The 14,847-nt window shown below is 45.7% G+C and overlaps 1 protein-coding gene across 2 annotated transcripts; it reads right to left on the reverse strand.

Annotated features, from left to right (window-relative positions):
* Positions 1–683: 683 nt before the first annotated feature.
* On the reverse strand, positions 684–6,884 carry S100B (S100 calcium binding protein B). Of its 2 annotated transcripts, none has more exons than XM_009202063.2 (3): positions 6,694–6,884; positions 3,979–4,117; positions 684–1,236 (listed from the first exon to the last, which is right to left on the reverse strand). In XM_009202063.2, the coding sequence occupies exons 2-3, from the start codon at positions 4,114–4,116 to the stop codon at positions 1,096–1,098; spliced, it is 279 nt and encodes a 92-aa protein (XP_009200327.1). In that variant the 5' UTR covers position 4,117; positions 6,694–6,884; the 3' UTR covers positions 684–1,095. The 2 variants fall into 2 exon arrangements, with proteins under 2 accessions (XP_009200327.1, XP_003895398.1); XM_003895349.5 differs by having other exon boundaries at positions 3,979–4,124; positions 6,694–6,785.
* Between the last annotated feature and the right edge of the window lie 7,963 nt (positions 6,885–14,847).

The raw sequence follows: 14,847 nt of genomic DNA on the forward strand, positions 1-14,847 counted from the left end.
GAAGCCTCCGTGTCGCGGGGGCACTGGGGATCCACGTTCATTGCTTGCGTTCCCTTTCGATGGCGCTGGGGCGCTGTTGCTGCGCTTTTTTTTTTTTTTCCCTGAGACTGAGTCTCGCTCTGTCGCCCAGGCTGGAGTGCAGTGGCGCGATCTCGGCTCACTGCAAGCTCCGCCTCCGGGTTCAAGCGATTCTCCTGCCTCAGCCTCCCGAGTAGCTGGGACTACAGGCTCCCGGCACCTCGCCCGGCTAGTTTTTGCATTTTTAGTAGAGACGGGGTTTCACCGTGTTGGTCAGGCTGGCCTCGAACTCCTGACCTTGTGATCCGCCTGCCTCGGCCTCCCAAGCTGTGCTCTTTTTATTGAACGCAGGCCCTCTTGGTGGCTCAGAGCCCCCGGTAGTGCCCTCGGAAGCCGCATGTGCTGGAGGCACATTGGAGGCGAAGATCCTGCAGCTGCGACTTGAGTCTCATGGGGCACGGAGGCGGCTGGAGCCCCCAGAGCTGGCTCGGTTTCCGAGTTCTGACCGAGTTGCTTTTTCCAGGAGGGCTGCCAGCATTGAATGTTCACCTAGTGGTCAGGCGCATCCCGGGAAGCAGGCCGAGGCCACCACGCCCTTGCAGGGTCACACCAGCCAACCAGGTGTTACCTGCACGGATGAGGAACGCGTTTAAAGAACAGCAGTGTTTTCCAATGATGCTGGATAAGGCTTTGTTTTTTAAAGGTAACAGATGCTTTAAGGGTGCCCCAGGGTAATTTCTGTAGCCAGGGTTCCCTCCGGGTTAGGGTCTACACGGCCATGGCGGGCTGCACAGTGCACGCTTTATCACTGAGAACTGACTCCTAAGTGACTGTTAACAAGAGTCCATGGGGCCAGTCAGCTTACACACAGGCCTAATATAGCAGAAAGAATGATGCAGGCTGTTAAAACAGCCTTTGGAAAGAGGTTTTCAATTTTTCACTCACAAAGCAAATCAAGCTTCCTAATTAGCTACAACACGGCTGGAAAGCTCAGCTCCTACTAGGCCGCAAGCCCTTGCTGTCTGCTTTCTTGTGTGACCATCTCTGTTACGGGAACGGCTTGGCTGTTTTCTAATCTCACTCGTGTTCAAAGAACTCGTGGCAGGCAGTGGTAACCATGGCAACAAAGGCCATAAATTCCTGGAAGTCGCATTCGCCATCTCCATCACTGTCCAGTGTTTCCATAACTTTGTCCACAACCTCTTGCTCTTTGATTTCCTAAGAGAGATAAAAGAAGTCGCCAACCTTGTTTTTAAATGGAATTGTGGACCATCAAAACATGATAAAGAGTTGAGTGACTCTGATAATTTGTGTCTGCAGTAAGCTGAGAACACCAAATGCAAAATACCAGGAAAGATGTCTCATGTGACCAGGGGGCTGTTGTCCAAGTAGAAGCCTCTGGGGGTCAGTGTCTGGCCCTGGGCTACTGGAAAAGGCTGAATGGAACAGCCAAGAGGTGAAAAACTGTAGGTTGTTATCTTACTTAAAATACCTGAAAAAAATAAAAAATAAAAAAAAGAATATCGTCTAGATCAGCCCTAGCAAATGTCTTGAAATAAAAATAAGCTTTTGGCCGTCCTAAACTTTTCATGGGTTCTGTGTGTGGAAGTCCGTGTCTTAAAGACTTCCAGTGGAACGTAATGTTTTGAAAGTCGTCTTTGTTGCTGAAGTAACTCTTGGGAACATCCTAGATTTGTTAACCCTGTATTCTTCTTCCCACTTGAATTGCTTTCTAGGTGTCATGAAACTTTTTCCTGACAGTTCTGCCTGACATTGGAGCTGAATGAATGGCGTGGCTATTAAGTGATGTACAGAGCCTCAGAGGAACAACCACAGTGCAGGGCTACAGATGTAGTGGGAAATATTTGGGTATTGAACACTGATGAAGAGCAGAGTAACAATTCCCCGGGACAGGAAGGCTTGGCCTGAAGAAGTCAAGTGTGACAGGGGTCGGGCATAGTGGCTCACACCTGTAATCCCAGCACTTTGGGAAGCTGAGGCAGGAGGATCACTTGAGCCCAGGAAGTTTGAGACCAGCCTGGGCAACACAGGGAGACTCCATCTCTACAAAGAAAAAAAAAAACAATTATCTGGGTGTGGTCCATATGCCCATATTCCCAGCTACTCAGGAGGCTGAGGCAGGAGGATTGCTTGAGCCTGGGAGGTTGAGGCTGCAGTGAGCCAAGATTGCACCATTGCACTCCAGCCTGGGTGACTGTGAGCAAGACCTTATCTCAAAAACTAAACAAAACATACAGAAGATTGTAACTCCACGGGGGTAGGGGTGGGGAGGCACCTGTGGATGGGCAGGAGCAGGGCACTAACTTCAATTACATTATAGATCTGCTTCTGAACTGAAATTACCTTGATAAAACCAGGGAGCAAATGTTCGTGATGCCTTGAAATGCTTACCATGAATTATTTATCATTTACAAATTGAGATTCCCACATGCTAAGCTTTTTCTATGTATAAAAATAATTAATAATAGCTACTATTAGTTGAGCTTTCACTATATGTTAAGCACTTAAGCACTGTCCCGTTTCATCCTCACAACAGCCCTTGTTCAGAAGAATCTGGGACTTTCAGTTCAAGTCAGAAGGCATGATTGGTGGAACTAGAAAACTGCGTCTGTGAGTGGGACTGCTGTCACTCTGTGGACTTGAATGCCTGAGAAAACCAGTCCTGGAATCAGACGTGGGGATGCCCCCTGCAAGCTTGCAGGCCTGTCTGCTCCACTCTGAACCATTCACAGTGGTGCGGTGTTTGGTGGAAGTGCGGACAGGAGAACCAGCCAGCCCCCCTCCCCCTGCCCTGAAAACATGGACTGCTGGGCTGCTGGAGCCCAGGGCTTGCTGTCTTGCACTGAGAGGCTTGGCCAGCTTAGGAGGGCAGCTCCCCATCCCCATGCAGCAGAGCCCTGCCCTAGTATTTATGCTGGAATCAGGACTTGGTGAGACACTAGTGCACTGGCTCATTTTCTGGTCATTTCTCCCTTTTGTGTTTGCTCATATCGGTGACCCAGGAAGCCCTTCATTGCATCTCACACGTGCACACCACCGGTGCTTCACTCTGGCTCAAGGCATGCCTCAAGCCAGCCTTGGTTCTAAGAGAGCATCAGGTACCAGGGGGATCACAGTTCACTTCCATGAGGGCATGAGGTGGGCAGTAAAGACAGGTGGGTCTGATCCAAGGACAGCGGAGAGAGTGGGTAGGAAAATGAGTCTTAATGCGAGGGTCTGGACATACTTCCACCACAAGCCCCAGCAGGAACTGCCTGAAGAACAGGGCTCGCCGGGAACCCTCATACAGCTTCCTAAAGTAGGGGCCCCAACTAAAGACAGTTCCTCACCAACATATGTTACTCCACGGAGCCTCCTGCAAAACCCCAGGGCTTCCAAAGGATGTGTACAGACCCCTGTCACGCCCTCAGTTAAGCCAGTCATGGTCATTCATCCATGTGCCAGGGTGGGTGCCCCAGAGCAGAAGCCATGACTGTCATGCCTGCATATCTCACAGTTCTTAATTAGTGCTCAGTCAGTGTTTACTGAGTGAAAGTCTGGCATGTCTTATCTCCATAGTAAATACTAAACATCTAGCTAAGCCAAAATACATCCTTTTCCTAAAAACTTTCCCAAAGCTTATTTTTAACAGTTTCCTTTTATGTTCACTTTGGCCCATGGTAAGTAATGAGTCCAGCATTATTTGGGAAGCTTTGGCATTTGGGACCTTGGTGCACCGATTGTACACAAGATGGTTGATAAGGACATGAAAACAAGGGGCCCATATGAGCCAGTCCCACACTGAGGGTTCCGTTACTCAAACAAGTTTGCAGAAGCAGCCCAGGAGTCCTGGAAGGAAACTGAAATCACCTTCAGTGCAGCTGAGAAGATAAAGCCAGTGTACCGGTGGCTTTTTAAGAGGAGATGGAGAAAGTGTCAATTGTGAAAAGCAAGACTCACCTCTAAGAAATGGGAAAGCTCATTGTTGATGAGCTCCTTCAGTTCGGATTTCTTCAGCTTGTGCTTGTCTCCCTCCCTCCCAGAATATTGGTGGAAAACGTCGATGAGGGCCACCATGGCTTTCTCCAGCTCAGACATCCTAGGGGCTCGCAAAGGAAAGATGCCTTCTCATCTATACCTCATCATAAAACATTTCACAGGTTATCAATACAGACCTCAACCCAGACAAGGGGGATGGACTGGCCCTGGCACTCTTTTCAAGCTCAGAACAGCAGGCATGACCTGGAGGGGCATTCTGGGAATTTGTACCTTTATCAATCCTTCCACCTGCCTCTTAGACAGATGTGAGCCTGCCGCCTCTGTCTCTGTGGGCCACAGGGATATATTCCCATGCCCTCTGGCTTCTGGTTGGGTTGGTCCAACAGGGAATCTTTAGCAAAAATACAGACGCAGAGCAGCAAAGGAATTCAGGGGTTAAATTTCTGCTTCCTCCCACAGGGTCCCTCTCTGTTCTTGTAAGGCTCCAAGATGAGGTGGTAAAGTGCAGGTGAGCAAACCATCGACTACAAGCTGTTAAAATCAATCTGAAAGTGAGACAGTGACTAGGAGCAAAATAAGACAAAAATCAAGAGCATTCCTATATTCTATCAATAAAGAAATAGAAAATCCAGTGCAAAATATCCTATTCATATAGAAATAGCATGTGATCTAAGACTAAGTTTAGGAAGAAATATGCAGGTCCTTCCAAGAGATTTGGAGGAACATAAAATGTAGGAAGTTTTTCCTTTAAATTCATATGTAAATTTAAATCATCTTTAATAAAAATGATGGAATTTTTTTGGATGTGTGACATGACAAAAACAGCTGTAAAATTCATCTGGAAAAATAAATATGGTAGAATTGCCACAATCTTTTTGAAGAATAACAGTGAAAGTTATTTGATCTACCAGGAAAAAAAATGTATCCTAAGTTTATCTGATTAAATGCGTGTGGTTCTGTCGCAGGGAGGGACAGAATCCAGCAGAAAGCTGAGCTGCTGAGCCTGCATTCTACCTCCAGTGTAGGGAAAGGCTGGTTCATTCACTGCAGTGACTGGGACGGGAGCAGGAATAGGTGTTTCTCTGCAGCTGTCAAAGTAAGAGCCCTCCGACCTCCCTCACAGCAAGTACCTTATGCCACAGCCTACAAACCAAGGAAATATCTCATCAGTCTGGGAATGAGGCGCCTTCTACAAAGGATGCCTTGTCAGTTGTCTCACAAAACAGATGGGCAGGCCAAGAAATTTACCAGCTTTTGGCCTTGAGTTCTAATCATCAAATAAGAACATTTGCACTGTTATAATTAAAAATAAATTAATAAATCAAATAGTGTTGAAAAATCATTCCCATGTTGAATATATGACTTACATCTTAAAAATAATTTGGAATTAGATGTTAAAAATTTTATTTATTTCTGATGCTCCAAAGGAAACAGGATTGAAGATTTTTTTGTGCTGGCCAGATCTTTGCTAAAGGCATTCTATTAATAATCAGTGTACTTTATTTTGCTCTTGAGTCCCTAAAAATTTGGTGATTCATAAATAGAACAGTTAAGATGGATTAAAATCTTTAACATTTCATGCTTTTCTTATTCTTTGCACTCAAGTTTTCAATTATTGATATATGTGTGCGTATTTTTTTTGAACAAAACAAAACAAAACAAGACACTTTTACATCATTCTGATGCTCCTCAAAGTCCATGATGATTTGGGGAAAAGGAGGTTAAATTGTTTTTCTATGAATTATGACTAACGAGATTATTACAAAGGAAAGGCATAAAACATGTATTCCATATATTAGAACACTAATAGAAACCACTAGAAAATATGGTTTTCTTCATAACCACGCTACAAATCAATTAAAAAATTCTTGTTAAATTTTTCCCTTTGACTTAAGAAATAGTTGATGGTTTATAGTTTATCTTTTAAGAGAAATGGAAATAAATATCTGTTTCTTTCTCACATTCTGTGAATGTCCTACATTAATCTTTTAACATTGAGAACAAGAGAACATTTGAACTTTAACTCCTTAGAAAGACACGTTACCTAGCGTGTGAGGATCCCTCTAGGGGTTCGACCTCCCTACGAAACTGTGAGACTGAAGAAAGTTAAAACCCACCAAAACCCCAATTTCTTTGACCCAATTTATTTGTAACTGTTATGTAATTTCTGAGTGGCGTCCTGGGGCTGTGGTCACCCTGGCACTTCAAACTGAGGGAAACTGGAAAACTGAAGAGTTACTTACCCAGGGCGGTGGAAAAAGTAACAAGGAGAAAAGGGATTTATTTAGGATATGGACTAAACTAGCATTAGGTTCTCCATCTTTTCCAGCTGCAGTGGGAAGCAAAATCTTTACTCTTCAAGTAGTTACAGGAGAGGTAGTATTTGTAGCACCACTGGGAAAATGTCAGCAATCACTTCTGGGCAGCGAGACCTGAGGTTTCTCTGATTTATGGAAAATACCTCTAGCTGCCTAGGGCTGATGCAGTCAGGTGTCCACAAGGCAGCAATAATGTAGAGATTAAAACACATCATCCTATTGACACTTCTGAAGTGCTGCCAATTGTCCTAAAGGGGCTTTTTAAGCTACCATTTAGTTTCTACCCCTCCATTCCCTTCCACCCAAAAGAAAACAACCATTTCTTCCTGAGCGTCCTCTTGGCCTGGCTCTTTCTCACCTCTTCCTTGTCTCACCCCTTCCTGGTCTCCTTGCTGCAGGCCTCGTCTCTGCTGCGGGTCCTGGGCGGCAGGTCTAGTGGGCAGAGGCAGCCTCTTATTCTGTCTGCCCAGGGAGGACGGATGAACCCTGGTGCAGCCCACTGCAGGCCATGGCAGCCAATGGGGGCCGAGGGCGGGGGTGGCAGGGCTGCCAGGCCTGCACACAGGGCTGCATTGACCAAGCAGCCCCGGGGACTTGCTGGGAGCCAGGATTGCACATGGGCTGAGGAAGAAAAAAGGGCCTGTAGGGCAGGAAGTGGGGAGTCAGCTTTTTGTGTGATTTATTTATTACATGAATATTGATGTTCCCCTAAAGGCAAGGTTGGGGGTAGGGAGAGGAGAGAGACTTGGATTAATTGATTCAAACAAAGCAAATGTGCAGCCAAGAACAAGCAGCTTCCAAGTACAGGCTGAGCGTAGGAGATTAAGTGGCCTGCAAGCTGGTTTCTAATGGAGAGGCCCCTGGAGCTTCTCTCCTCTGCCAGCCTCCACGTCTGGCCCCACTGGGCGTGAGGGTCTGTGGACAGTAGTGCTTGTCTGTGGTCAGCCCTGGGCTCAATGGGGCTGCCTCAGAGAAGCTGCTGAACCCAGTGTCTGCAGGGACTAAAAAGGGTGGTACTTTTAGGGGAAAACATGATGTGTGGATTGTATCCCAAGGCCTTTCCCTCCATCCCAGGGTGGAAGGTCACAGACTGTCAGAGTTGGACAATGCCTTAGAGATGTCCTGTTCGAATGCTGTTTTACAGAGGCGTGTGGACGGTGTGCCCCTTGCTGAAGGCTCCAGCCAGCCTGAAGAAGGAGAAGTCCAGCTGTCCCCTCAACTTGTCGACCTGAGCCTCTGAACACGGGGGCCAGTTTGTGGGTTCTTCCTCACAAGAGTGAAGAAGTAGGTGTTCCTTCTGACAAATTACACAAAAGCATTGGCCCAAACTCTACAAACGTGTCCATGGTCCCCAACCGATGCCTGACCCAGCATCAGGTCCTTCTCCCAACCCAGTTTCGAAGTGGCCGTGAAAGGGTTTCCCATGAGATATCTGCGTACACGGCTGTTTTGCTGTCATTGCTTTATGTAGGAAGTTCTCTACCATTCAGGATCTATAAGTGTGCCCTGGAAATAGCACAGGGCTGAGAGCTGTGGTCTGCGTGGGTCAGCCTGCCGCAGGCTCCTGTGAGGAACGGCCTGAGCCGGTTGGTTGGCCCTCACTTCCTCTTCGGCTTCACCACCCCTGGCTGTGGTCTCTGCTGGAGGAACCGCACAGTCTTGCTCTGTGAAGCGCAGAGCTTGCCCAGGCCCAAGGAAGGCACAACTGTGCTCTGTGCCCCTTCCTCGCTCAGATGTTGGACGGACCATTCCGGTAAGTGCTGACCACTTCCCCAGAGTGGCAGCCTGAACTCTGGATTCACTCTTCAGTGGCCATAGAAAACGCTCCAGCCTGCTCCTGCAGGGGTTAAAAACAGTTTGAAACCCACTCATGCAATGACCGTACACCTGTGCCTGGGACACTGCGTTCAGCAGGAGGGCCCAGGCGGGCCTGCCCTCCGCACACTGCAGCTTCCTGGGATGGCAAGTGCTGGGCAGTGGGTCCACCCTGTTCCCAGGTCTTGGGAGCTGAGAGAGAGGATCTGCCACAGGAAGGAGAGGGACTTCCAAGCACTCTCGGGCCCCAGGATGGTACTGTCTGCCCAGGCTCCCCAGGAGCGAGTGGACACAACCTCACCAGCTTCCCACAGATGCCTACAATTTCTGGGTCTGAATCTTGGCTCCACCATTTAACAGTGGTTTGACTTTGGATAAATTACTAAGCCTTTCTGTGAAAGGGGTGACCATAGTCCCTACTTGGCAGGATTGTTCTGCGTGTTTTTCCCTGACCTTCACACTTCCAGATCACCCTGGCTTACTCGTCCTGACCCCTCAGTTTTGATCTTATCTGTGACTCGCACATTCACCCACCCCCTGCAGCTATATTCCACAGGAAGACCCTTCACTGAGTAATGCGAAATGCATTATTGAGTGAGTGGAACACCTGAAAAGTTCCATGGTCTATAGCCTACATATGACCATATGGATTGCTGGACTAGACCTCTGATTTCAGTGGGATGATAATATTTCAGAGTAGCAGGCTAAGACAAGGTGGGCATGTCAGCCATAAACAGCAGAAGGAACACACCAGTAATCAAAATGCCTTGGTCCACAGAGATTTTTGGCAGTGGTCAATTGCTCATGGTGTTCCTCAGAATGAAGAGATGGACAGTTGCTAGAGTGGTCTTTAATCCACACAACAGGAAGACCTCTAGGTCTGGTCACCAAAATACCTACCTTGAATCACCACAGTGGAGATCATGGGCTCTCTCCAAGTTTCCAGACCTAAGTTGGGTCAGACCTAGGGCATCTTGATTGAAGGGAAAAGCCAAGGCCACTTGAGAAAGAATCTGTGCTAGTGAGAAAGAATACCACAAACCCTCCTCCACACCTGTTCTGAAATGCCCTGCAGCCATCAACTAATGAAAAGGAAATAACCTAGATGTCTCAGGGATTGCCTCCTTTGACATGAATTCCTGGGAACCAAAAATGTCACTGTGGCTTACCAAAGTAGGAACTTGTGATGGTCAGGTCTTCACTTGATAGAGGTTCTAACTCGAGACCGACTCGCAGGGGGCCCAGTTGGTATACTATTCTCCCTATAGTTAGTTTTTCAGTTCCTGGTTGTATAATTGAAACAAACATACACTAGCTAAATCCCCTCACTCACTCTCTTATGTATGAGATGAGGACCATGATGGTAGAAGTTTGGTGAAAGTCCCAGAACTTCCCCTTCTTATCCAGAAATACTGAATCCCTGAAAGAGCTTTGGAGATTAATGCCACCCTTAAAGAGCTGAAATAAGCAGGCGCTGTGACACTTCTTTCAAACTCATTAACTGGCCACTTTGACCTGTGCAGAACTCATACTGTTACCAGAAAAAGGGGTCTCAGTCCAGACCTAAGGAGGGTGTTCCTGGATCTCACGCAGGAAGGAATTCAAGGTGAGTTGCAGAGTGAAGTGAGAAGAGAGTTTATTGAAAGCTCTTACATTCCATTACAGAGTAGGGCATTCTCAGAAAGCAAGCAGAGGAATTCACTGTCTTTAAGTTTTTCTTATATAGGGGTTTTGTCTATAAAGATTCAACTCAGCTGTGACTATATGCGGGCGAGCAGACAGCATGGCAAAATTATTATTCTATTGATTCTAAGAAAACTATCCTTAAGATTTTAGCGTGTGCATACATTAAAGCATAACTCTTGTTATCTTGAAAGCGTACATTGTTTGGGTATTGGGATGTCTGCACTCTCCGTTGTGTCCTTGCAGGTATCGTTCAGCTGTTTCCTCAGCTATAAACATCTTAGGTCTGTGGGTTTTGACTGCAAGAAATGTGCCTTGTTAGTCTCAAGATGGAGCTGAACTTAAAGTGGCATTACCCTGACTCTCCTAGGCGCCTGCTTCTCCAGCAATATGGATTATGAAGAATGTGGACCATTGCAAATGTAATCAGCTGGTGACTTCACTTACAAGCGCTGTGCCAGATGAGAAATTTTCTACTGAGAAAATCAACATATTCCCTGGCACTTTGCATGCAGCTACTGATCTTACTAATGCTTTTTTCTCAAACCAATTTGCAAGAACCACCAGAAGCGGCCGGGCGCGGTGGCTCACGCCTGTAATCCCAGCACTTTGGGAGGCCAAGACAGGCGGATCACGAGGTCAGGAGATCGAGACTATCCTGGCTAATACGGTGAAACCCCATCTCTACTAAAAAATAAAAAAATAAAAAAAATAAAAAAAATAAAAAAAATAAAAAAAACTAGCTGGGCGCGGTGGCGGCGCCTGTAGTCCCAGCTACTCAGGAGGCTGAGGCAGGAGAATGGCGGGAACCCGGGAGGCGGAGCTTGAAGTGAGCTGAGATCCGGCCACTGCACTCCAGCCTGGGCGACAGCGCGAGATTCCGTCTCAAAAAAAAAAAAAGACCACCAGAAGCAGTTTACCTTTACCTGACAGGGTGAACGGTATACACTCACAATGTTGCCTGAAGGACATGCCAGTTCTTCTGTTCTATGCAATAATATTTTCTGCAGAGATCTAGTCATCTGGTCAGTTCACAAAACATTACACTGGTCCACTAATATTCACAATATTATGCTTATTGAATCTGATAAACAGGAAGTAGCAAAGGTGGGAGATAATCTCCACAAAATGTAGGGGCCCTCCACCTCAGTGAAGTTTCTAGCAGGTTCAGAGGTGTGGAGTATGTTGAAATATCCCCTCCAAGTGAAAAACAAGTTGATATATTTTGCACCGCCTCATGTAAAAAAGAAACACGATATATATTTGGGCTTTGGGGATTTTAGATACGACATATATTATATTTGCATGTGCTACTTTCAGCCTATGAGGCTGGAAGTTTTAAATGGGGGTCAGAGAAAGTTTAGGCTGTCATGGAAGCTGCTTTACCACTTCGCTCGTAGGATTCGGTAGATCCAGTGATATCTGAAGTGCCTGTGGCACACTGAAATGCAGTGTGGACCATCTGACAAGCATCCACAGGAGAATTGCAGCACAGAACTCTGGGATTTTGGAGTAAGTCTATGTCCTCTTCAGCAGCTAACTGATCTCATTTTGAGAATCAGCATCTGGCTTGCTACTGGGCCATAACCATGGGACATCAGGAGACCACACAGCCTACGTGCTATCTGATCTACCTGGCCATAAAGTTGGGTGTGGGTGTAACAGCAACGTAGCATCACGTGGAAATGATGTATGAAGCTGATCTGAGGCAAATCTGAAGGTGCAAAATGTGGCATGAGTAAGTGACTCAGACTCCTTTGACACCAACTCCTGTTACATTGCCTCCACTGTCTCAATCCATGTCTATGGCCTCCTGGGATGTACCTTATAGCCAGTTGACTATGGAAGAAAAAAGCTCACGACTGGTTTACAGATGGGCATGATATGTTGGTACCACCCTGGACTGGACAGTTGCAGCACTTCAACCACAATCAAGGATTATCTTGAAGGACAGTGGTGAAGGGAAATCCTTTCAGAGGGCAGAACTTACACTTGGTTGCCCACTATGTTTGGAGTGAGAAGTGGCTGAAAGTATGGATCCGTATTAATTCATCAGCAGTTGCTAATGGTTTGATTGGTTGGCAACTTCAAAGGAACAGGACTGGAAAAATGGTGACAAGGAAGGCTGTGAAAGAGCCACGTGATGGACCTCCCTGAAGGGGCTTATATTCCTGCTTCTAGTGGGACATGTTTTGCTTTGTCTCGCTCCTACTTCACAGCCCATCATGGTGCTTGTGCATGTGTATATCTGGTGGTGCTCTGTTCCAGTCACTTGTACAGAGAGGGCAGCCCTGGGTGACCTTGCAGCCTGGGCTGGGCCTGTAGCTGACCACTGCACACTCCAGACCTTCAGCTACCCAGCTCCTTCTGCATGTCCACCCATCGGCCTCAGCTTGCCTGTGCCCTAGGGTGTTGTTTCCTGCTGCACTGTCCAGGCTCACGTCCACAACTGGACCCTGACACCTTTAGTGCACCCAACCCCCAGCCTTGGCTCACCTGTGCTCTACAGGATTGTTTCAAGAACTGTAAATGCTCTGAGATTTTATTCTGCTCACGAGCCAAAATGTAGAACATTATAGATGCTGGCAGAAGACATGAGGTTTGTGGGTCAGAGATTACTCATGGCAAAATTAGTAGCCAGAGTTTCATGTTCATGTTGGTTTCCCGTTGCCCCATTTTGTCCCTTTGTCCCTCCACGATGATGCAGATGAGCCTAGATGAAGGTATGCACATGCCATGAGTTGTGCTACAGTCAGCAACACTGAGCTTAGGGACTTGTGGATTTCATAGAGAGTGGTGATGAGACTTCTCTTTGTCCTTATTTCTTGATATTTCTCACCGCAAAAACAACTCTAAGAAGTGACCTGGGTAAATTGCTGTAAGGGCTTTGCATTCCTGGCTTACATAGCAACAGCCTGCAGGGATACTCTGCACCATGGCAGTTGCCTGTCCCAACCAGTGTTTTCCTGCTGCCTCACAATTGTGGACCAGCCCTGGCCTGGGCAACCAGCAAACTTTTCCCACAAAGTATGAACCCTGGCCTTGGGGAGGGCGGTCCCTCTTCTGAGTGTGCCTTCCTCGGTTGTTCTCTCTCAAGCCCAAGGTACCCTTTAGATTTCTCTTTGTAGTTATTGTCCTATCATAGTTTTATCATTGTTTATGTTGAACTTTCCTGTTTAAATTACTGTGTGGTTTCTGTCTCTTGATTGCACCCAGACTGATGTATCAACTAACAAGAAAAATAAAAAGTTTGATAAAATTTTGAAATCTTTTGTCAGTCTAAAATTATTTTTAAAAAATTAAAAATCCTGGTCAGGCACAGTGGCTCACGCCTGTAATCCCAGCACTTTGGGAGGCTGAGGCAGGCAGATCACAAGGTCAGGAGATCGAGACCATCCTGGCTAACACGGTGAAACCCCCTCTCTACTAAAAACTATAAAAAATTAGCCAGGCATGGTGGTGGGCGCCTGTAGTCCCAGCTGCTTGGGAGGCTGATGCAGGAGAATGGTGTCAACTTGGGAGGTGGAGCTTGCAGTGAGCTAAGATCATGCCACTGCACTCCAGCCTGGGCGATAGAGCAAGACTCTGTCTCAAAAAAAAAAAAAAAAAAAAAAAAATTAAAAAACCCATAATACATGGAAAGAGTAAAGGTAGAAGGGACAAAATAAAACAATAACACTGATGCGTAATCAATAGTTATTTGTTTATTCTGCTTATTTTGGATTTAATTTGCTCATTTTGTAGTTTCCTACAGTAGAAGCTAAGATTATTGATTTTATATTTTTCTTATTTTCTAACACATGCATTCAGTGCTGTCAGTTCCGCTTTGAGCATGGCTTTTGCTGCATCCCTCAAATTTTGTTAAGTTGTGTTTTCCTTTTTACTTAGTTCAAAATATTTTAAAATTTATCTTCAGATTTCTTCTTTGACCCATATATTATTTAGAAGTGTATTGTTTAATCTCCAAATATTTTGGGATTTTCAGTTATCTTTCTGTTATTGATTTTTGTTATTGATTTCTTTTTTTTTTTTTTTTTGAGACGGAGTCTCACTCTGTGGCCCAGGCTGGAGTGCAGTGGCCGGATCTCAGCTCACTGCAAGCTCCGCCTCCCGGGTTCCCGCCATTCTCCTGCCTCAGCCTCCCGAGTAGCTGGGACTACAGGCGCCACCACCTCGCCCGGCTAGTTTTTTGTATTTTTTAGTAGAGACGGGGTTTCACCGGGTTAGCCAGGACGGTCTCGATCCCCTGACCTCGTGATCCGCCCGTCTCGGCCTCCCAAAGTGCTGGGATTACAGGCTTGAGCCACCGCGCCCGGCCATTGATTTCTAGTTTAATTCCATTGTGGTCTCAGAGCATATGTTTTATAATTTTTATTCTTTTAAATCTCTTAAGGTATGTTTTATGGCCCAGAATGTGTATCTTGGTGAGTGTTCCACGTGAGCTTGAAAAGAATGTATTTTCTACTATTGTTAGGTGATGCAACCTGTAGCTGTCCATCATATTCAGTTGATTGATGATGCTGAGTTCAATTATATTTTATTGATTTTACATCTGCTGGATCTGTTCATTTCTGATAGAAGGTTGCTGAAATTTTTAACTATAATAATGGATTCACCTATTTTTTCTTGCAGTTCTATCAGTTTTACCTTGTGTATCTTGGCTCTCTCTTATTAATGCATACAGGTTAAAATTTGTTATGTCCTCTTGTAGTATTGACCGCTTTGTCATTATGTAATGCCCCTCTTTATCCATGATAACTTTCTTTGCTCTGAAATCTGCTTTGTCTGACATTAATATAGCAACTGTCAGTTTTTTGGATTCGTGTTAGCATGGTGTATCTTTCTCCATCTGTTTGCTATTAAATTATATGTTTCTTTATATTTAAATTAGGTTTTTTGTAGACAATATATAGTTTGGCCTTATTTTTGATCCACTGTGATAATCCCTATGGTTTAATTGGGGTGTTTAGATAATTGTTGTTCAAAGTAATTATTGATATAATTGAATTAATAT

Source organism: Papio anubis, chromosome 4 (assembly GCF_008728515.1).
Source record: "Papio anubis isolate 15944 chromosome 4, Panubis1.0, whole genome shotgun sequence".
Classification (NCBI taxonomy): domain Eukaryota; kingdom Metazoa; phylum Chordata; class Mammalia; order Primates; family Cercopithecidae; genus Papio; species Papio anubis.

Excerpts from the sequence above, each read along its gene's own strand:
- S100B (XM_009202063.2), bottom strand. The coding sequence starts at position 4,116 with ATGTCTGAGCTGGAGAAAGCCATGGTGGCCCTCATCGACGTTTTCCAC. Across the intron at positions 1,237-3,978 it reads AGCTTTCCCATTTCTTAGAG|GAAATCAAAGAGCAAGAGGT; the intron begins GTGAGTCTTGCT and ends TATCTCTCTTAG.